The sequence below is a fragment of the Amphiura filiformis genome, chromosome 8 (genome assembly GCF_039555335.1).
Source record: "Amphiura filiformis chromosome 8, Afil_fr2py, whole genome shotgun sequence".
NCBI lineage: Eukaryota > Metazoa > Echinodermata > Ophiuroidea > Amphilepidida > Amphiuridae > Amphiura > Amphiura filiformis.
Genome location: NC_092635.1, coordinates 55,150,714 through 55,173,176, shown reverse-complemented (window position 1 = coordinate 55,173,176; position 22,463 = coordinate 55,150,714). Strand labels below are relative to the sequence as shown.

The following is a 22,463-nucleotide window of genomic DNA, read 5'->3' as shown; positions in this document are numbered from 1 at the left end:
CAATGATCTGTATAGGTAATTTTCAACTAATCATGCGCATATTTTGTGGGGCTTTGAGGCGTGAGCCCCCCGGGGTAAAAGCAGGGGGCAAAAAAGAAGGGGTGGTGGAAGATGAAGGGGCAGCAAGAAGAATATTAAAGAAAAAAGGGCAGTGCAACTGTACAGAAAGGGCGGCAAGAATAATTATTAATGAAAAAATGGCGTAAAATTATTATGGAAAATGAATGCGACTATACCTTTTTGGTCACAAGCAGGACCCCCACTTGAAGTGATGGGGGTTATTTGGACTGTGTAACACCTTTTAAATTCTTATATATTAAAAAATAATTCGGGCTGTTGCTGCAGGGGGCGGCAAAATTAACATTTTCTGTAGCCCCCGGGGTAGGAGCTGCCACGATACGCCACTGGTATATAGATGAATCCGACGAGCCAAGTGATGGTCAGGATTAAGTCGGCCATAGCTGGGGGCCATCCGCGCCCAAACTAGCTTAGTTCATTTGGATTGCGATCCAAGACGCCCACTATCACATGCGCATTGGAGCGTGTAGCACTTGCGCCGCGTCACGGGAGCCGTAAACGCTGCACGCCTATGATACTGGCGTCACATAGAATGGATGAATGGCCCCGGCTATGGCCACCAGTGAAGTGTAGGAATGTGGCTCGTCGGATTCATCTATACCATCATCTTCTGAGGTGACATTTGATCCAGTCACCTATTCCTATGTTTTTTCACAAACTTTGCTGATCACGTAATTCATTGGGGACATATTTATTTTACACACCACACAACAGTCGAATTCACTAAATCTACTTAAAAATAATGAACTAAATTCTCGTGTTTGTTACAGATTTACATGGTACAAAGATAACCAAGCAACTGTTAAAATCACAAAGTGGCGAGTTTGATTTAGAAAGCATCAGAATTCTCAAGTTACAGAATTGTGGTAAGGACTTCCAGTTGTTAAAAAGCCCTCATGTATTTAGAAATAACACACACCTAACCCCCCAGCCCCCTTGCATCACACGATTCAATTTCGGTGTACTTCAAAAATGTCCTATGTTAGGTGTGTTATCATACCAATTCCCACAAAATTGGTTATAGACGAATCCAACGAGCCAAGTCATGGTCAGGATTTGGTCGGCCATATTCGGTTCCCCGCATGCACCAAACAGGTGTTGTGAGTGCCCAATTGGGTGGATTAAACCCGCTTAATTTGATGTTAGATTCTTTTGTGTTGTAAACTGTCATCATTCTTTTGTCTACATGTAACACGGGTGATAGAATGCAGTTTAAAATACCCTTCAAGGCCGCATCATTTCACATTTTAGGTGAGATAGCTGGGTCCCCGTCGCGACTATGGCTGCCATTGAGGAGTAGGAATGCGTGAAATTGGATTCGTCTATACCAAAAAAAAAAATCCTTGGGATTTGGGAATGTCATCTGAAATAACATTTTGTTATAGGGCAGTGGTATCAACCAGCCCAAGGAGGATTTGGACCTCTGTGGTGAAATAAAGCTTCCTATTCTAGAGGCCTGAATTGCCAAAACATGGCTGAAAAGAACGAAAGGTGGCTCATTACTTGACTAAAATGTCAAAATTTTTGACAAAACTTTTCTTCAAATATTTTTTATAATTATATTTTGACAATTTTGGCTTTGCTACAGTGAGGCAAAATTTGGTTTTTTATCTGAAAATATTAAGAACATTTTGAAATATTGACCCATTAATATAAAACCGAAAAGGGTAATTGATATTAACAAAAGGTTGAAATTGCAATGTACCATATGGTCGTTTGTACTGAGTATCCCCATCCCCAAGAATTAGGAATCCGAAATGAGTGGAATATATGCATGATCGAATTCAGGGTTTTTGTTGTCCAGATTTACACAATTTCTTTTATTTTCAGCCCGTTTTAGTACCATTGTGGTCATTTTCACGCTGTTTTTCAGGCTTATTCATACTTTTTGTCAAGAGTGGACTTTCATCCCTGTTTAATTTTAAGGATCTTTAAATGATTGATGTATACACAAACACCTTTATGTTAGTGGTAGCTCACCATTGTCACACAATTTTTCAAAACGTAAAAACCTTTGTGAAATCATGTAATTTTTAAATTTATAAATTTTTAAAATTTGTTATTGGCTGTGCTAAAGTTAACTGTTTTAAATTTTGAGAGATCATTCATTGAGCTCATTTTAAGTAGTATTTTTGCAGGATGCCCTGTCATGGCATGAGGTTCTCATTGCATCTGTCTTATAGCCATAATTATCAGCAAAGGTACAATGTCATAAACAGTGTCGTTGCCTTCCACAAGAATTAGTTTACAGAATTAAAGCTAAGCACTCCTTTATCCCTCAAAACTTGTTGATTAATAATTAGAGCAAATTTGAAATGTCAAAGATCTTACGCAAAAGGTATTCTACTGCCCAGAGGCATTTTAACCAGGGCTCAAATACACTGCCAGCAAGGTACCACATGTTCATTATAACGTCATACTGCTACTTTATTTTTATCCCTTTCAGATATTGATAACTTGGGTTGTATTAGTGAATGCATTGGACTGGAAAGACTTGACCTTAGCGAGAATGACATCAGTCTCTTGCAAGCTTTGACGTCACTTAAACAGTTATGCTTTCTGAATCTCTCAGCCAATCGTATCACTAACATAGGTAAGTGTGTAAGCTAGGAGAGTATTGCGTCACATGTTGGAAGGGTTGCAAAATTGTGACCTAACAGGAATAAATGAGGCTCATGTCGGCAGAGACAAACCTGTAGATTTTATTTTCATCCTTTATACATGAAACAAGGATGAGTTGCAGTTTGGCGTTTTGGTTTGTTAATGGCCAGTTTTTCTATAGGCTAATTTGTGAATTGTTTTTTGCTAATTATGGATGGGTCATTTTTATAACTTTTCTTGGATTTTTTTCTGGAAAAAAACCCAATCTAGCCTGACTGTAGCCACAGTTTTTAGCCTCACTGTAGCCACAATTTTTAGCCTCACTGTATCCCAGGTATATACCAAGTTCCATTCTACAGTTTAAGTTTCTGACATTTTTTGTACACTGTTACAACAAATACAAAAAAATCTAGTTATGGCCAGTTTAATGTTTCATACAAAGTAAAACCAAAATTAACAATAGAAAAAATTGAATTTTAAAAACAAGGATAGCACAGAAGTTTTTCTCACATTGGGTTATTCCACTTGAAATGTACAATACCCCTGTGGAAGATTTTGGAAATATCTTCCACAGAGGGAGTATGTTTTTCAAATGTAACTGGTCAGGGTTAATCATTTTGAAACCCATACTCCCCCTTTACCTATATCTTCCACAACTGGAGTGAGTAGTTCAAATGTAAGTTACCCAATTGTCTATTCTATTCAAAACTCATACTCCCTCTTTGGAAGACTTTAGCTAAATATTCCACAGGGCTAGGGTGGATTTTAAATGGAATAATTCATTATTTGAACAGCACCGACCCGACCCAAATTTTAAGAAATCTGGGGAAAAATTTTCATGTGCAAATGAATGCCGACACAAATTTTGCAAATTTCAGGAAATTTCTTTTTCTATATTTCAAAATATTGTAAAAATTTTACAGATTCTGGTGATTTTTAAGGTCATTTGCAGAAAAAAGTAAAATAAAGGCCCAATTTGACCTTATTGCTCATTTGAACCCATAATCAAATTGGTATTTGCCAACATCGGCCTGATTTGCTTGTGTTGAGGTCAATCGGTAAACTCTGGTTTGTGGCAACGGCATGAGTTTGAGCCCCGTCGTGTCATTTTTTCGTTCCTATGAAAAAATTGAGCTACCTGCGGACAAGAATCTTACTGCAAATTTTCCTTGTCTACCCACACAACACTCTCATACTGGCTGTGATGGGTATTCTATATGAAGACTGAATAGGGTACTGTATTCATGTAGAAATGTATCCCTGAATGATACGTAATGGTTTATAAGGTGTTAATTATGTACTCTTTGTGAACAAAACAAAACATTGCAAATAAAAAAAGATTTATATAAAATTTTGGCATTTATTTTCCTTTTAAATTATAGATCCACTGAGAGAGTTGGAGAGTTTACAGACTCTGAATGTAGCCGGTAACTTAATAGGAAGGTAAGTAACATAACCCGGTGAGTCGATCCGGGGGTGACCGGGTGGCAATCAACTTTAGAAGTGACAGGTTTTGGGAAGTAGGGTTCTATCGCCTGTAAATTTTTTTTTTTAAATAGGGAGTCATTGGGTATTAAACAAAATTATTTCGTTTAAGATTTTAAAAAAGGGGTCATTGGGTAGGAAATTTAAAAAAAATGGGAGCAAATTCTATTTTATATTCCAAATATGCCAAGTACAATTTGCTGAAATAAGAGAATTTGACAATTTCCTCATTTCTTTTATGGCATTTTGATGATAAAATTCTTGGTAAAAAAGGGGTGTTTGGTTAGTGGAACCTAAGAAAGGGTGGTCATTGGGTATGAGTTTTTAAAAAGGGGTATATTTGACTTCAGAAAACGGGCCTGTTGACAGGCAAGAAAACATGATTTGGGATAATTTTTATTGTTTTTATTTTTTTTATTTTGACCTACTTTTAGAATATTCACCAAAAATGGTTTGAATTTGAATGTTTCTACCTAATTTAGTAGATACCATTGCATTTTTGGTTTTTGTGGAAATTTGAAAAAGAGATCATTGCTAGAGTGAAATGAGCTGTACACAATAGAAGTAAAAGTTTTTACATTGCTTGCTTATATTTTTAGCTATCTTGTCAGAAAAATTGTTATGGGCGCACACCACCAATAAAGCGTCCCATTGAAACACATGTGAAAATGTGTCTTTTCTTTGCAAGATTTTAGACCTTTTCTGCAACAAATTCAATATAAAAAATACCACCGATAGATTGCAAATTGATTAAAATTTAATATATATTTCAATGTACGGGTAGTCTTCTGATTCAATTTCGAGATATAGGCGTTTAAGGGGTACTACACCCCTGTGATAAATTGTGACTATTTTTGCATTTTTTCTCAAATACTAATAACACACTGGTAACAAAAGTTATGTATATTATTGGGGCAAGGAATCCAATTACTACACTGAAATTTCAGTGAATCAAGACAAGCGGTTCAGTAAATATGTTAGGAAATGAGGTACATCCTAGCGGTACCTCATTTTCTATCATAAGTGTCGAACCGCTTGTCTTGAGTCACTGAAATTCCAGTGTAGTAATCGGATTCCTTGCCCCTATAATATACATAACTTTTGTTACCAGGGTGTTATTAGTTTTTGAGAAAAATGAAAAAATAGTCAAAAATTTATTGAGGGGTGTAGTACCCCCTTAAACAGCACCATTGCCATTTTCGACCAGTTTCTACCATGAAAACTCATTTCTGGCCATTTTTAAGCTATAGCAGTGATTTTGAGGTGTGCGCCCTTATCTTTCAAGCTTCCCACTTACAATATACTCGGTGAACATCCCTGCCCGGTACCCATTATAATGCAGAGGTGGGAACTTTGCAATCAGGGAGATCTTTTTTAAAAGTATTTTCAGATGCAATCTCTTTCTCTTGCCATAACATTTAAAAGATAAAATTTTGCCTTGTCCTTTTGAAAAAAAAATGCATGGGTGGCAATTGGCCATGAAAATAGCTCCTCTAGCACAAGTTTTTTGTCACTTACTTTTTTTATTGTCACAGTAAGAAAGAAAAGCGGATAAAATTGATCTAGTCTACATCTGCTAACAAACTAATATCAATGGAAGTGTTGTGATAGGGATCTTTATTTTAAAATGAAATACTGGTAATTGCCATTGAGAATTAAGCCTGGGCTTTTTTTTTAATGAAATGTAGTTTGTGCATTACCTGAGGTATCACAACTATTGCATTGTCATGTTTGTATTATCCCTTCAACTGCTATATGAAAGTGTGCTTTATATGGGGGTGGCCAAATTGGGCTATTCCAGTTGAAATCCATATACCCCCTGTGAAAACCTTAATCTCTGACTCAGGGAGTGTAGATTGCAAATGTGGTCACCAATTTAGGTATTAAACCCCATTTGAAATTCACACACCCTGTATGGAAGATTAAGGTCAATAGGTCATGTCTTCCTTAGGGGGTGTATTTCAACTGGAATAGTGCAATGCTGTTAGCCAATACCTCAGGCATTACCTGCACCTTGCAGATGTACTACTTTGGCCCGACTGTAGCAGTAGTTTGTCTATTTTCCGGGGTGGGGGGGGTACTCAAAAAAATTAAAGTGGATCCATCAATATACCAATTTTCAAGAAATTGGACCCATCAATAAATCAGATGTCAAAAAATTTTGCCTGAATTTAACCCATATTGTCTTAGTTTCCCCCAAAATTTGGCGAAATTTAAAAATATTTCGCTAGATTGAGGCTATTTTCCTCCGAAAAAATTGAGAAAATTTTGGAAAAAAAAGACCCATCCATATACCAAAATTGGCCTAGAAAAAGGGCTCATTGATATACCAAAAGGCCGAAAATGGTACCCATGTTTGCGGCACGTCCCTATTTGTTCAACTGTACTATACAAGGACAAGGTGGCCTACGCTACGCACTCAACAACATCTTTGACCAACTCATCACACCCTCTACTGGTGCTTCCTGTTGTCCATAAAAGGAATAGATGTGGTGAGTTGCCAGTCTGATGTAACCACTACCGTAGTGATGAAACTTCACTAAAATGTGAGTAAATCATGCACCTTCGTTTTAGTTGGAATTGTTCATAAAACGAACAAAATTTACAGCATTACAGATTTTTGTCTCTAAATTGCTGCTCAGTACACTCTCTAGTATTCAACATATCCAAATAAGGCAATGTTTTCTCATTTGATTTTTTTTTTTGCAAAATCTCTCAGAGCACCTTTAATTGCAAACTTGTTCCTGTATTGCCCACATTGATACATGTAGCATATCCAATTTAATAAATCCTTGTTTGCCCACTGCTGATTTAAGATAACCAAATTTAGAGGATTTTGGATTTTTTTTTCATTCCCATTAAAAATCAGGCTATTTGAGATGAAGTAGAAAGCTATGAATGATTCAGATTCAGACTGAGATTATATATTTATTTCAAATCATGAAATAAAAGATAAAATACATATGAAATTTACAGAGAATCACATTCAAATTACAAAGTACCCTATGAAATTAATTGCACATGATATGAGACTAAAACTTTAGACTTCATCCAGAACCTTATCAAGTCCTATTATTTTTAGTTTCACACATACATACGAGGGTTGGTAAATAAGTCCTCGCAACTACTATATATCTCCGCTCAAGCATGACTTTGATGACTGTTACTTATCATAAATACAAGTTTTTCAAAACACATGACAGTTTCTATTAGAGTACCTTGAATTACGTAACCTCATTTGCATAAAGTCACTGCTATAGACGAATCCAACGAGCCAAGTCATGGTCAGGATTTGGTCGGCCATCTTTGGTTTCCCGCTAGCACCAACCTGGGGTATTGAGCGCCAGATTGTGCAAATAAAAGCCGCCTAACACCTGGAGAAGATGCAAAGACGAGGAGGGTTAATAGAATAATATATACAATAGAGGTAATCCTGTCGCATCTATTCATACATTATCCTTTTGTTCATCCATTTGTACATCTATGAATACATGCGACGGGATTACCTGCGGAATTATCTCTATTGTATTATTCTATTAACCCTCCTCGACCTTATCTAGGTGTAAGGCGGTTTTTATTTGCACAACTGTTGGAACTGCATTGTGTTGTAAACTTAAATCAATCTTTTGTCTACCTGGGTTTTCATGAAGGTGTAAAACGGGTGATGGAATGCAGTTTAAAATTTCCGCCAAGGCGAATCATTACACATTTTGGATGCATTGTAGCCAGCGGGGACCCAACTAAAGGCTGCTAGTCAGGTGTAGGAAGGCGTGAATTTGGATTCCTCTATATATGCACTGACAATTGTCAACATTGGCGGGAAATTTGAATTGTAGTTAAGGAACGTGTAATAAAAAGAAGCACAAGTAAGTACCAAAGCAGTTTACAAGCCTTATTTTTGGTCTGAGGTAATCTGAGTATATTCACTTGATAATTGTGAGAGAAGAAATGTATCCATTAACAGATGAAGAAATGGACCGTCTTTGAAATGCATCAAAAATAGGCCTTAATGACAACCAAAAATGGTGTGAAAATCATGAGAGACGAGCACTCAAGGTAGACACAATAATCAAAATTATCTCCAAAATGAAACCAAAACAAATATGATTATTGGTATGGGGTGAGAGGTCATATTCAGGACAATAGAAATTGTTACAATAAAAATATAAATATGTGCATGCGTTGCTGGCATATATGATTAAAAGTGCCAAAAATGTATGAAAAAAGGAAAATTTCATCAAAAAAGCGTTTAAAATATGACTAAATACAATATTGCGGGACAGTAACAGTGTGAGTGATTTGCTATTCTGACTCTCATGCTAAAATTAAACGAACCTTTTGAAATTCACAATTCGTATTCAATCTAGAGCCTCTCTATGGTGTGCTACTTTGATTACAAAAACATGGCATTTTGAAAACAAAGGGTTCATTAATAGAGAGAATTTTCCCATCGGAAGCTTCCTTTTTAATAATCAGTTGTTACCCAATCGAATCAGGTATCTTGCTATCTCTTATTACGTAAAGGACCAATGGCTGACAAAGCCTACTAAAAATGGAGATATTCAACATGATCCCTGATCTTTAATAAAAATGGTACAGGTCCAAAAAGATTATAGCATCAACCCTATGTTATCGGTTTACAAAATTGCAAAACCGCGCCAGATTCCATACTTTTATTCTCGAGATATTTGGAATTATGTAACTAATCTCAATTTGGCTCGCTATTTTCTCCACGATTTTTCACCATAAATCATGCAGTGTCTATAGGCTACTGTATTTATGCTAATGTGATTACGTCATCAAGTATGCAGCCTCGCTATTACACATTTGTTTTGAAAGACAAATAGTTGCGAGGACTTATTGACCAATCCTCGTGGCTGTGGATTCAACCATTGTGCGGTACACAATGTCATCGACCCTATATCGTCATGGCAGAAATCGCCATGGTAGGTTGAATCCACAGCCACGATTGGCCATTTGGTTCAGACCTTTGAAGCTCTTTGAGACGAATAATTAGTCGAGGGACATGACTAAGGCTACTCACAATAGCCGGGTAATTGATCTTGGTTGTGCGTGAATAAGCTTGTATACCCCATTGAGGTCAATGGTCATCGACTTTTATACTGCCCAGTAGTGAGTGCAGCTGTACTACACGATGTAGTCCATACAGGACCAACGCAATATAAAATTAGAGTTTTGGTCCGATTTTGAGTTCAAAGCGCACGGCCAATTTTCAAAGCGCATTCTAGCGACCATCATATCTGTTCAACACATATTTTCAAGTGTATGAGACCACATCTGGTTTCTTGAGAAAATTCATTTACGGGAGATATTCATCATTTTCTAACCCGGTATCCGAAGATTTTCGTCTGATATCAAAATCGTGCATAGCAATTCACGTGTATCGATCCCGCGTATTCATTTTAGTGTCTCTGCTGCACCAAATAATTATTAGCCAGGCGGTGTCGGTGTGCGGTATACTTATTATATGTTACATGTATACGTAGCTCCCGGGACGTAGCTATTTAATACCATTATAGACATGGCAGCCATGATGTGTAATCATTCAGCAGGCGCATTCAATTTATTTAAATGAAGCACCTAATGTTAGTGGGGTGACAACGAACTATGCATTAGCGGCTAATGTGTGCCTTTTGTGCTTACGGCTACTCAATCACACCCTTGGGTTTATGTATAACAATAGGTACTTTTCATTCCATTAAGCGCTTTCACACGACTTGCATTTGATCACTTATTGACAGTAGCCTGCTAGGTAAAGCGTTAATACACTGTCGGGTCAGCTTATCGATTTAATGGTGGAAGCCCTTTGTCCCAAACAAAAGGTACCTTTCGATGAATAGCTTGTCAGATTTCAAATCGGCACAAGGTTTCAATGCGTTACGTAATCTATTTCCTCTCCATCTTATAATAGCTCCATGGGATAGGCCTACATCAGGTCCGAATGCAAATTTGATGTCATTCTGGTCTATATTAATGTGACATTAAAAAAAAGGACCCTTCCCTCTTCTCCTCTCGCTTTCTTCTCTTTCTAGTCTTTCTGTCTCTCCCCCTCCCCAACTCCCACTTGTGTCATCTTTTGAATTATGTGGATTTCTGAATTTTATTGAATGTTGTATTTCAAGTCTCTATTCTGCAAAGTGTATACCCTTCTCCCCCTCACTGTTTTAGCAGTAGGCCTATGATCAATATGGAAAAATTAAAAGAAACTAAATAAACTCCTCCCTGCTCTACTCCCCCTCTCCTCTCCTCTCCTCCTGATCCTCTCCTCCCGATCCTCTCCTCATGATCCTCTCCTCTCCTCCCGATCCTCTCCTCTCCTCCCGATCATCTCCTCGTCTCATAATCCCCACTCTCTCCTCTCCCCTACTTCACAATTTGCAATCTTTAACATGTTTAACAGCCTGGTCAATAAATGAAAAATAATATTTATTTAAAATAGATTTGAGTCTGGCAATTTTGCCTGAAACAATTATCAGATTACCAATTCCAATCAAAGGAATACAATTAGTTTTGCTTCAACGCACTTCCTTGGTGTTACACACTCAAGTTATAAGGTGTATTTTGGGACGAAAATAATTCCCTGTTTCATCTCTACATAATCATATGACCGATTTTTGTGCGATTGCACGAACAAGTATACGTACATGGCTACCTTATAATTCTTGGCAACACTGATCACTGCTGATCAGTGTATATTTATTTCTATGATAGGCTATTTTCACAAGCCACTCCCGCCTAGGCGGAAGTGCCTATACACCGAACGCAAGTGAATTGAAGCCGTACAATTTATCGCGAATTTAAGACCGTCAAAAATTTAGACACTTCTTTTTCTCATCTCACATATTCATGTCAGAAATTAACATAACTCAACAAACAGAAAACAGAAATTCTCTTCGTTCAACTTTCTAATGAGCAACAAAAGACTAAAAGAATAAAAGGATTAAATGAGATCTGAAACAAAATAACTGAAACAAGAACCGAAACCAAAAATATAAAAAGACCCTTAGTCAGTGGGGAGTGGCCTAGTTCCTGCGTGTCATCTATCACATGGTACGCAACACGCTTGTCGAGGTATGCATTAGCTTCTCATTCATTTTATAATAAGGGTACTTCTCATGACGATAAGTTTATTAACTTAGTTTGTCTTAAATAAAATTAGTTTTAGTTATCAACATATCGTAGTGCCAGCATCCACTACTCAAAATATTGGTCCTGCATGTCGACTATCACACGGTAAATTATAGTAAAATACAAAAATTAATTCTTATCGTTTATTCTCTAAACAGCTTTCCATTTATGGCCTTTACAATATTTTCTTATGTTCTTGGCTAAATTGTGCTCTCTTTAAAGCAAGTAGAAATAGCTTGTCAACTTTCAACATGGGAACACGTTATGAACTATCTATAATTAGTGAAAAGATGTAGCTCAGCAGCCGGCCAACAAAAAGAAATTGTCTATAGTAGGCCTTATACGAGAAACAAGATTTTCTCTCTGAATTGGCAGTATTTTTACGTGTAAGAAAATCAATCGCATTATCGTGTTCACTCTAGCGTAAGTTTGGGCCCTATTTGACTCCCCTTCTTCCTATATACGTGCATACCTCAAATTGAGTATTGTTGCACGGGCTTAACGTGCACAGTTTTGTTTACCTATGCACGATCCTGGAACCTAGGATTGATTGCAGATATCAGAACCGGGGATGGTCCCCCTTCTCTTTTCGAATAGCTCTGACACTTAACGTGCACAGGGTTTAACTCTTCCTGTACACAGGACCAACGGCTTTACGTGACTTCCGAATCACGGACGAAGCACATACACTACCTATATCTGCACGTGATAAGCAGTGTATGGGTGCGAGAAGAAATTCTTCAATTAAATTCTGAAATTAATTAACTGAACCTAATTGAAGGATTCCCGACCATATAGGAACTTTTTGGGAGGGAAGAGAATTTTCACCTAAGGCAAGCCCAAGGCTCGAATCCTCGTCGATCGTATCTCCCGGCCGGCAGCGCAACACCTTAACCACTCGGCCATCTCGCCCTTGGACTCATTGGAACGTTCGAAAGGACCCCCCGCGACTGTCAAGGTAAAATGAATCAAGTATAAAGCATCTGACAGCCTTGTATATATAGCTGTCCTCATAGTAACCTTTCAAAACTCTGAATAGGCTTATATCGATTTAAGTTCAAAATAAGTGAAGAGTGAGTACATGCATAGAGAGTGAGGAGGGGGTATACTTTTTTTAAAACTTTTGAGATCATTTTTGATTGGTCGCAAGGATCACATTTTAAAAAAATACCAAAGAGATTTAATTTGATTGGTATTGAGAATGAACAATATTATTATGTTTAGCATCTTATATTTATTTTTTAATTAATCATTCCAGATATGTGACTCGTGAAACGAACATCAAGTCTCATTCGGTATGTTGTAAACGCCAGCAAATGTGTGTAAACAAAACAAATAATTGCAGTAAAAATGCCACTCAGATTTTTATTCATTTTGACACTTTTTTACTAGAACATTGATTTTGACAACATTGTACGATTTTTGTAACAAGATAACTAAAAAAATATGCGAGCAAAATGTATAAACTTTTTACACTATCACTTCTAGGGAAGTATCAAAGTCTAGGGAAGGTTTCTCATTTTTTCAAAATATTTGTTTCAAACAAAAATATACACCATAATGTGCAATTTTTAGCTTAATAGAGTGACAAAATTGCTTTTTTCACATATTTTTTTCAACATTTCAAAAAAAGAGTCAAATTTCAAAAAAAAATACAAAACTTTCCCTTCATGAAAAGCTAACTAATTTTTTTTAACTCTGAACTGATTTATTTTTATTTTGTCACTTTTTTTTTGTCATTTTTAACCTGAAAAGTTTTATACAATTAAGGGGCAATATTGTGATAATATCTCAAAATTAATATATTAAGTTAATTTTACAGTGTATCTCATCAATATTAGATGACAATAATAATCACAAAAGACAATGATTTGTCCTTCTACCTTTTTCGGTTTTCAAGTCTTCATTTCTAGGTCCTCTTACTAAGTTTACAAATCTATGTATTGATTCAGTTTCAGCAATCTTCAGTGTCTCAAAGAACTTGACTCCTTAGAAACCATACGTCTTAGAGATACTACAGAAAATCTGTCCAATCCTGTGTGCAATAGTCTGACTTACAGAGAGACGATGAGAGAGATGTTCCCGCATCTTAAGACATTAGATGGAGAAAGAATCTCTGGAAAAGGAAGTGAATTGTTTGATATGTTTAGAGAATTAGATACAGAAATTGAGAAAGGTAAGAAGATAAATGTCATCATTATACCCAGGAGCGGAAATCAACTTTCATTTTCTTGTGGGTGTTATGTGACCAATTTTTATTATTTTAAGATTACTTTCAATCTTTTTGTGGTATTACTCTAGGGTGTTTATTCCTCAGAATCTCACATTTGAAAGAAAAATGGTCTTCTACATTTCCTCAATCACTGTTGGAAAAGACCAAAAACTACTAATTATGCTAATTGAAGAAAGAAAAAAAAACCTCACTCCTTTATAATGAAGATCATCCTGATGAGTGATGAGAACAAAAAAATGTAATTTTATATTACCTTAGTGAGTGCCCCCACCCACTTAGACCCATCCATTTCCACTTTGTAGCTGTTCATCAAAACCATAATGGGGAGGGGGGTTAAAATTGAAAAGGATGAAGATTTAGGGGTACTACACCCCTGCCCAATTTTGTGCCTATTTTTGCATTTTTCTCAAAAATTATAGTGCATTGTTGACAAGTAAGATATGTATATTATAGGGGCAAGGACTACAACTAATGCACTGGAAATCTTATTTCAGCACAGACAACAGTTGTGGAGTTACAGTCAAAAATGAGCGAAAACCAATATTTGATCAATAAATCAGTAACTACTTGCCTTGAGTTGCTGAATTTTCAGTGAAGTAGTTGTAGTCATTGCCCCTATCATATACATATCTTACTTGTCACCTATGCCCTATAATATTTGAGAAAAATGCAAAAATAGGCACAAAATTGGCCAGGGGTGTAGTACCCCCTTAAAGGGGTGTGGTTCAATTTTTTCATGTTCTGTTTTCTGCAATATGTTTATATCATGTCACACCCTTATGTAGAGTATCATGATGCTTAGCTCACAATGGGCAATTCCATTTGAAATACCTACACCCCCTATGGAAAACATGACCTTAATCTCCCACACATGGGGTTGTAGATTTCAAATGGAATCATCCATTCAGGTAACTTCATTTGAAATTCACACTCCTTGTGTGACAGATTAACAGAGGCTTCATAAGATTTTTAATATTGGGGCCATCAAAATGAGGCCTTCTCCGAGGTCAGGGTTCGCAGGTTTTTGCCGCAGGTGGAAAAAACCGCGGTTTTAACCGTGGTTTTAACCACTTGGCAAAAACAGTTTTTGCCAGTTTTGCCGCAAAATGGCAAAAACTAAAAAGTGATTTATAGTTCAATTTATTCATCTCAAAACAAATTATTAAGTTACAAAAATAAGTTCCCAAGTGTAACAAGGCCAGATTTTGTAATTATAAGCAATATATTAAGAAATTAATGGCATGCGTTTTCATTGCTCAAGTGCATTTAATCGAAATGTGGCATGTATCAAATTCAAAACTTTTTCATTTTAAGGACTTGATGAGACAAAAAATATGTTGAATGATTCGTTGAAAGATATGTGTTACTATTTATGAGCTTTCTGTGTCACTTTTTAATATTTGAGTGACTATGTGTGAGTTTTGCCAGTTTTTGCCATTTTGCGGTTTAAACCGGGCAAAAAACTGGCAAAAACAAGTTTTTGCCAGGTTTTTGCCACTTAGCCGGCAAAAACAGGTTTTTGCCGGCAAAAACCGAACCCTGTCCGAGGTGCACAATGCTGAGGGGTTGAGTACGAGAGGGGGTTACGTATTTTTACCTTAAAATTATGAATTTTACCTTAAAATTATGAATTTTACCTTAAAATTATGAATTTAACCTTAAAATTTTGAATTTAACCTTAAAATTATGAATTTTACCTTAAAATTATGAATTTTACCTTAAAATTATGAATTTTACCTTAAAATTATGAATTTTACCTTAAAATTATGAATTTTACCTTAAAATTATGAATTTTACCTTAAAATTATGAATTTTACCTTAAAATTATGACTTTTACCTTAAAATTATGAATTTTACCTTAAAATTATGAATTTTACCTTAATATTATGAATTTTACCTTGAAATTATGAATTTTACCTTAAAATTATGAATTTTACCTTGAAATTATGAATTTTACCTTGAAATTATGAATTTTACCTTAAAATTATAAATTTTACCTTCAAATTGTGAATTTTACCTTTAAATTATGAATCTTACCATGAAGTTATGAATTTTACCTTCAAATTATAAATTTTACCTTCAAATTATGAATTTTACCTTAAAATTATGAATTTTACCTTTATTTAAATTATGAATTTTACCTTAAAAATATGAATTTTACCTTAAAATTATGAATTTTACCTTTTATCCCCCCCCCCCAGTTCTATAGGGGTGTATGGATTTCAAATAGAATAGCCCATTGCATGCTCACAATCACACTAACTGTCAAGGGAATGAATCAGGTCCTGTAATTCCAGGGTAGTTTGTCCAAGAGGAGTGTGTAGGTGTTACATACCCTGGTAACAAATCTCTAGCGCACTTCAAGTGTGAATGCTTGTGTTGGGAACTAAATGTGTATGTCTGGTGTCGATTAAAGCCATAGTGCACGATTTAGGTTAAATTTTTAGTTTTATATTGTTATTCTTTTTGCCAAAGAAATAATATTCGTTATAATATTATATAACTTTCAGGAAGGTTTTTTACCCAATTGATATCTTGGCCGCTTATCGGCTTATTCAGTGGTCCCAGCGAAAGTATATAATTATGGTGTGTAAAAGATTGTATTGCCTAAATGTGAAGGATAAGTCATTAAAATTGTCATTAGGTATTTTTGAAATGAAAAATTTGGCCAAAAAACAACGAAAGCGCCCATTCAAATTCATGTAGCTAATTTTTCTACTTTTTCTCTACTTAAAAGTAGAGAAATTACAGATTCATGTGAATTGCCTTTAGTACACAGCTTTTTGCTAAATCACTATACTGGGTTTCAGAATTGATGCAAGCACCCTGTTATGAGCGATCTATGTGGAGCTGTGTGTTCCCTTCAAGAGCGCTGAACTGCGCCAACCAACGTTTTGACGTGTAATGTTATGATTGTCAGATGACTGTATGGGCCAATCAGAACCCCACTTCCGTGTTTATGCTCTGCACGCTCTCACAATGTAAACAAATGCCATTCTTCTCTGACAAAAAATTGTAGCAGGCTTATGGTTTCAAAATGAAAGCAAAAGTCATGTGGAAATTACAGAAGCAACAATTTAGCAAAAATATCAAGAAAAATCACAATTTCTTTGCTAAAATGTCAATATCTAATCAAGTATTTAATCAAATTTGTTGCTGAAACCAACCTGAATAGAAAATACGCCTACAATGTGTTTTTCTCTCTTTTACAGTTTAAAAAACATATTGATGTCTCATTGTACGTTTAAAATGATTGAGTTGGTATGAAAATTATTGAAAAGGGGAAAAAATGACCCTGACCTATCCAAAATTTTCTTTTAAGAGCAACACAACCATTTTGTATTGTTTAATCAGTTTACACCTTTCCCTTTATTACATGTTTGATAAACACTTTTCATAAGAAATTTACAAGACAACATATGTCAATAGGTGAAAATATCACCATGATAATATCATAGAAATTGCAAACACAATAAGCTTAATTTTGTGATGCACAGATGCAGCACATCAAAAGAGGGAACTTTGCGGCAAAGTGCTTTTCAAGATATAGATTAAAATAGGAAAGAATTTGGGTTGCTTTTTCACTTATAAAATATGAATGCCGTGATGAATTTTAGCCAATGAGGTGTCATTTTAAAGCTTGCAAAATGCTTTCCAAGAAGAAATACTGAGGATTGACTTCACCTGCAAAGTCCCCCTTTTGATGCGCTGAATCACATTTTCTAAAAGTGTAAACTGGCAACAAATTTAACTAATATGCAATACACATCTTCATCAGAAGAAGTGAATGATGACTTGCCCTTTTGTCAATTATCAGTGACTTTTGGTCAAATGAAGGCGTAGTATAAGGATGACAGTTCCAGTCCATGATTGCAGTTAAATTCTGGCGGATGTTTTTACCTACTATTTGAATATCTACTTCCAGCATGTTTAAATAAAATCTCTTCTTTTGATTTTGTAGTATTTTAAAATAAAATGTTGGTTTTTTTTGCTAGGATCTAAGCCCAACCATGCACTCAGCCAGTCCACCGGACCATGGATGAGCACAGATTTCTGGGATAGGAAGAGATCAGATGAAGAGGTTGATCTACAGCAGGCTGAAACTAATTTTAATGGTAGGTTGAAAAACTGATCATCTTAAGAAGTTACAGCTCAATTTTGCTGTAAATATCTGATGTCAATGCTTCTTCACTGGGTTGGAGTATTGGGCTATTCCAGTTGTAATCCTTACACCCCTAATGGAAGACATGACCTTATAGATATAGATTTTGAATTACCCATTCAGGTAATCTCATTTGAAATTCCCACCCTGTGTGAAAGATTAAGGTCATGTCTTACATCGGGGGTGTATGGAGTTCAACTGGAATAGCACATGAAATATTCCATTTTTGGCGATGGATGATGTTTGCATTTCCCACTTCTTTTTAGATGGATGTGCCAAAATTTCTTAATACTATAGACTATGTAGACTCATCTAGAATATTCTAGTCTACTCCAGATATATAGCCTATTATATCCTTCATTAATATATTCTCGTTCATTAATTGGTTAAACGACTGTGACCAAAAATAGTTTTGCTATTTTGTAAAGCAGTCGAAAAGCCGATTGATGAGGGAACGAGGTACTGTTTTTATTATCTCCCTCTGAACGCGTATGACCTCATAGCCGCGTCGCAGTTCCTAGTGGTCGGTACAACTCGCCACATACGCGGGATATTGCTACCGGTTCTGGGGTATTAATGTGTAGCAAGTTATGTTACAAGCAGCACAGAAGTGCAGCTAAAATACGGCGGTTTCATGGCATAATCTGAGTTACATCAGGATCAATATCTTAATATTGATGGCGAAATAACAGAGAACATGGTTACTCGTTTCACAGCGGTATTGTAGAGGTTACAACATTACAACGGTAAGCTTTATGGCCACTCAACTGTGTACGTGCTTTGTGCATGTAGGCCTACGTGCATTCAATCAAAACAAATCAAGGCCAGCCAAGCCTTGACTAGGGCCTAGCCTAGATTTATGCATAGGCCTATGTCTATGATAAAGGCCTTTCTAATATTTTAACCAATTAATGAACAAAGAATATATTAATGAAGGATATAAAACAAATATTTACTGCTCTAAATTGGTGGTCTCGGGAAATAGTAGGCTCATGGTCTCCAGTTCACCTCGGCTCGGGGACCAATAGATTCCACCAGATCCCTCATGAGCAGTAAATATTTGTATATTTTGACATTGAACACATCATATTGATCATCAGTATTGAGTTCCTAACATTTTAGATTTACAAATGAATTTGAATACCAACATTAAGATATTGACTTCTTTTGATGCGATGCAAACTGTCATTATTCCAGAAATCCTCCAAGAGTGCCGTAAATTGAACGCAGTGGCAACACATTCTTTGGCAAGTGGACCCAAGACGTGACACCAGTTCACCATCATGCAGGAAGAGTGCAAGATATTCTGACATTGATTCATGTTCTGCTGAGGAAGATTGGTGGTATACCGTGCAATATTGCCAAAAGCTTTGAAAAATTATCCCCCTGATTTGCTGTCATCAGTGGCGTGACACTTCTTTGGCGATTTCAGCCATTTAGCCCCTCTGAGCCCCCCGCAGAAAAAGATCCTGGACACGCCGGTGATCATAGTAACTTAACAGGGACAAATGTGTGTGAAGTGCCCAAAAAATTGTAATTTAATGCTAAATTCGTTGAACAGTCTGAAACAAGGTAAAATGTAGAGCTTTATACATTGATTATGAAAACATATCTCATTTGGTCAAAAATGGCTGATATGCCGATATGTCATCCAAGTGTTTGGCTCAAAATTAAAAAGGGACAATGTGATGAGTGAAAACTAACATTTAAATAGGAATATATTCTGTATGCAAATCACACATTATGGCTTTAATTTGTGTGATGCTCTGATTGTGCAAAATAAGAGGAATAAAAGAGGAATGTCTGACCTGCCGTATCTTATAGTTGAAGTGTGTGCCTGGATGATTAGGCATAATTCATGAGTGTTTTAAAATTGAGTTATTTTTTTATTATTACTATTTTATGGGATTTGTTTGGGGGTGTTTTTTTGTTTTTTTTAACCCAAATATACAATTGGAAGATCCTGTTTTCAGTTTGGTTTTTTCACCATATTTGGTTACTATAGTAAATTGCCAAAAACTTCACAAAAGCGTACTTTACTTCATCTACATTGCTGTTGTCAAGTCACTGAACTATACATCCTACACAGTATTTGTTCTGCCTTGTCAACATCGCGGAAGTACGCTTTCATCAAAAGTTTTCAGCAATTTACTATACAATTGCAACAATATACTATTCACGCATACTGCTAAATTTCATAAAAGCAGAAACTAACTATCAAGACCTTTTCCATTTTTTTTACAAGGACAAGGACGAGTGCTGTTTAAAAAATCTTTAAGAAAATCAAATGTCTGAAACACCTCAAGCAACACGTTGAAGTGAACACTTAACCGTATCCATTTACTGTCTGCTTAAAGTGAGTTATTCCAGTTGAAATCCATACGCCCCCTGTGGAATACATGGCCTTAATCCTCCACATAAGGAGTGTGAATTTCAAATGAAGCTTCCTGGATGGGTGATTCCCATTTGGAATCCACACCCCCTGTGTATACTTTGGTTCACCTCAAGTTCGGTAGTGACGTCGATGCTTTTTCGCGGCTGCGCCGCAAGCGTGCCAACAAACCGCCTCTGTACACGAGCGTGTACACTCAGCACGTTTAACTTTACGCGTGCGATGCGATACTGCGGCAAACAAAATACGCACATACGTCACTACCAAACTTGAGGTGAACCAAATTATAGAAGATTAAGGTCATGTCTTCCATAGGGAGTAGGGATTTCAACTGAAATAGCCCTATGTAGTGTTGGATTGTAATTTGTTATTTTTGGCAGATTGATATAATTATGTCTTTGATATTTAAATTAATTTTGATATTTTTCACCGCAACATGAAAATGTCAGTCATAATGTAAGAAGAAGGTAATGGCCCCCAGTAGATCTATTTTGGTCACTATTAACTTGCGGATATTATAACGAAATTTAATCTATTGAAGCCATTTATCAATTAAGAATATTTTTAGATTTTAGTGTTTTTGAGGAGTTTATTTTTTGTGATAAACTTAAGTCATTATCTTCATAATTATATATAACTATGTTAAGGGCTTGGTCACCCACCTTTGCACAGTATTTGTTTTGTGCGACCTGAGAGTGCATCAGACATGCCAAATTGCATTCTGAATACAAGGAATGTCCTGATGATATTAGATTTTTTTTCAATTTGCTATATATGTAAACTTTATAAATCTAATGATATGTACTTAAAGTGTATGTAGCCGAGACAAAAAGCCAACCACGAAGTTTCCCTGAGAAACTTTATGTGAAAGGTCAAAATTTTAATATGATGGTCAGCTTTTTATCCCAGCTACATACTTTAAGTAGGCCTACATAGCTGAGGACTTTTAAATGTCAAAAATGTCAAAATGTCAAAAATGTCAACTTTTAATAATTTGCCATAAAAATTGTATTAAATCACGAATTCCAAAAAATCTTAAATTATTTGATATCAGGACATTCCTTGCAAGTCCCACAAAAATACTGTACAAAGGTGGGTGACCAAGCCCTTAAAGCTGTTAGCAATGTGTGATTTGCTCACAGCGATACCCTAATTTTTTCTTGAACTTTTTGCATGATTGTGATACCTAATGGTGTACTAAAATACTCTGTGAAAGACTAAAGCATGAAGAAAGTTTCTTATTACATCAGCCTCATTGGGTCTCCCACACAGGGGTGTAGATTTCAAATGGAGTCACCTATTCAGATAACCCCATTTGAAATTCATGGGGTATATCAATTTCAACTGGAATAGCCTTTTGATAATAGCATACAACCGGTTTGAAAATGAGACAGAAGGTATGACAAGCCCTCCGGATTACCTTAAGAATTGACAGGATAAGGCAAACCCTCTGTATCACCTTAAGAGATGACAGGATGATGTTACTAATTTGGCGCTATCGTTGTGGCTGATTAGAGAGAAATAGTAACGTGGGTGAGATGTACTCAATTAAAGTCTAAAACAGATCTGGTGGACTGGTAATAATGTATCTATTTTTGCCATGGCATTTGCATCATTAGACAATGAGTGACAGATCATTAGTGCAAGTGGTCACATCATCATGCCTCAATGAGATGCATGAAATTTGGTCAAAATCATTGCTTGCACCCACAATACACATTCTCTGATACACACGCCCTCACACAGTGGTAATACTAGGCACGTTCAAACGGTCCTAGATTTCTGAAGGATTGAAGCACTCAAGAATTGCGATTCCTAAATCAGTCCCGTGCCGGTTGTGTGTCCACACAACTCCATTGAAGACTGGAATCCTTGAGTTTTGCGATGACTGATGACGTCAGTTTTGGAATTACAACTCGTCATCATCGTCTACGCTTTCTGGCTATGTTGCCATTGCGCATACTACTACTGCTCTCCAGGCTATTCTGTCTTTGGTCTGTGTAAGGGTTTGTTGGCCTACTTCTTTCTGGATTTGCGCCACCCATGTTGGTTTGGGGCTCCCGACGGCCAGGGCCGGATTTACCATAGGGCCAGAAGGGCCTGGGGCCCCCAAAATTGCCCTGTGCAGTATCCATCTTCCGTTTTAGCCGAAAAACACCATGTTTTTGGGCAAAAATAGGGTACAAAAATTGCAAAGTTTTGCGCTCACGGATCACTCAGGAAATCGTCCCCTAAAATCGTCCCCTAAAATTCTTGGGGATAATTTTGGGGACAAACTTGGGGATTGGAATCCTTAAGACAATTCACATGGCAGATTTCCCCAAGTGTTTGCTTGTGAATTGCATGTGGACAGGCCTGTAGTA

General features: G+C 36.3%; 1 protein-coding gene across 1 annotated transcript in view; it reads left to right on the top strand.

Annotated features, from left to right (window-relative positions):
* LOC140159235 (leucine-rich repeat-containing protein 61-like) overlaps nucleotides 1-20,854 on the top strand; it is a 30,904-nt gene extending 10,050 nt beyond the window's left edge. Inside the window, exons 2-7 of the mRNA XM_072182643.1 lie at nucleotides 849-944; nucleotides 2,525-2,671; nucleotides 4,062-4,122; nucleotides 13,266-13,489; nucleotides 17,542-17,661; nucleotides 18,906-20,854. Coding sequence (XP_072038744.1) covers nucleotides 849-944; nucleotides 2,525-2,671; nucleotides 4,062-4,122; nucleotides 13,266-13,489; nucleotides 17,542-17,661; nucleotides 18,906-18,976 — 719 coding nt within the window. The 3' untranslated portion in view covers nucleotides 18,977-20,854. The remainder of the gene's footprint in view (nucleotides 1-848; nucleotides 945-2,524; nucleotides 2,672-4,061; nucleotides 4,123-13,265; nucleotides 13,490-17,541; nucleotides 17,662-18,905) is intronic.
* The last annotated feature ends 1,609 nt before the right edge of the window (nucleotides 20,855-22,463 follow it).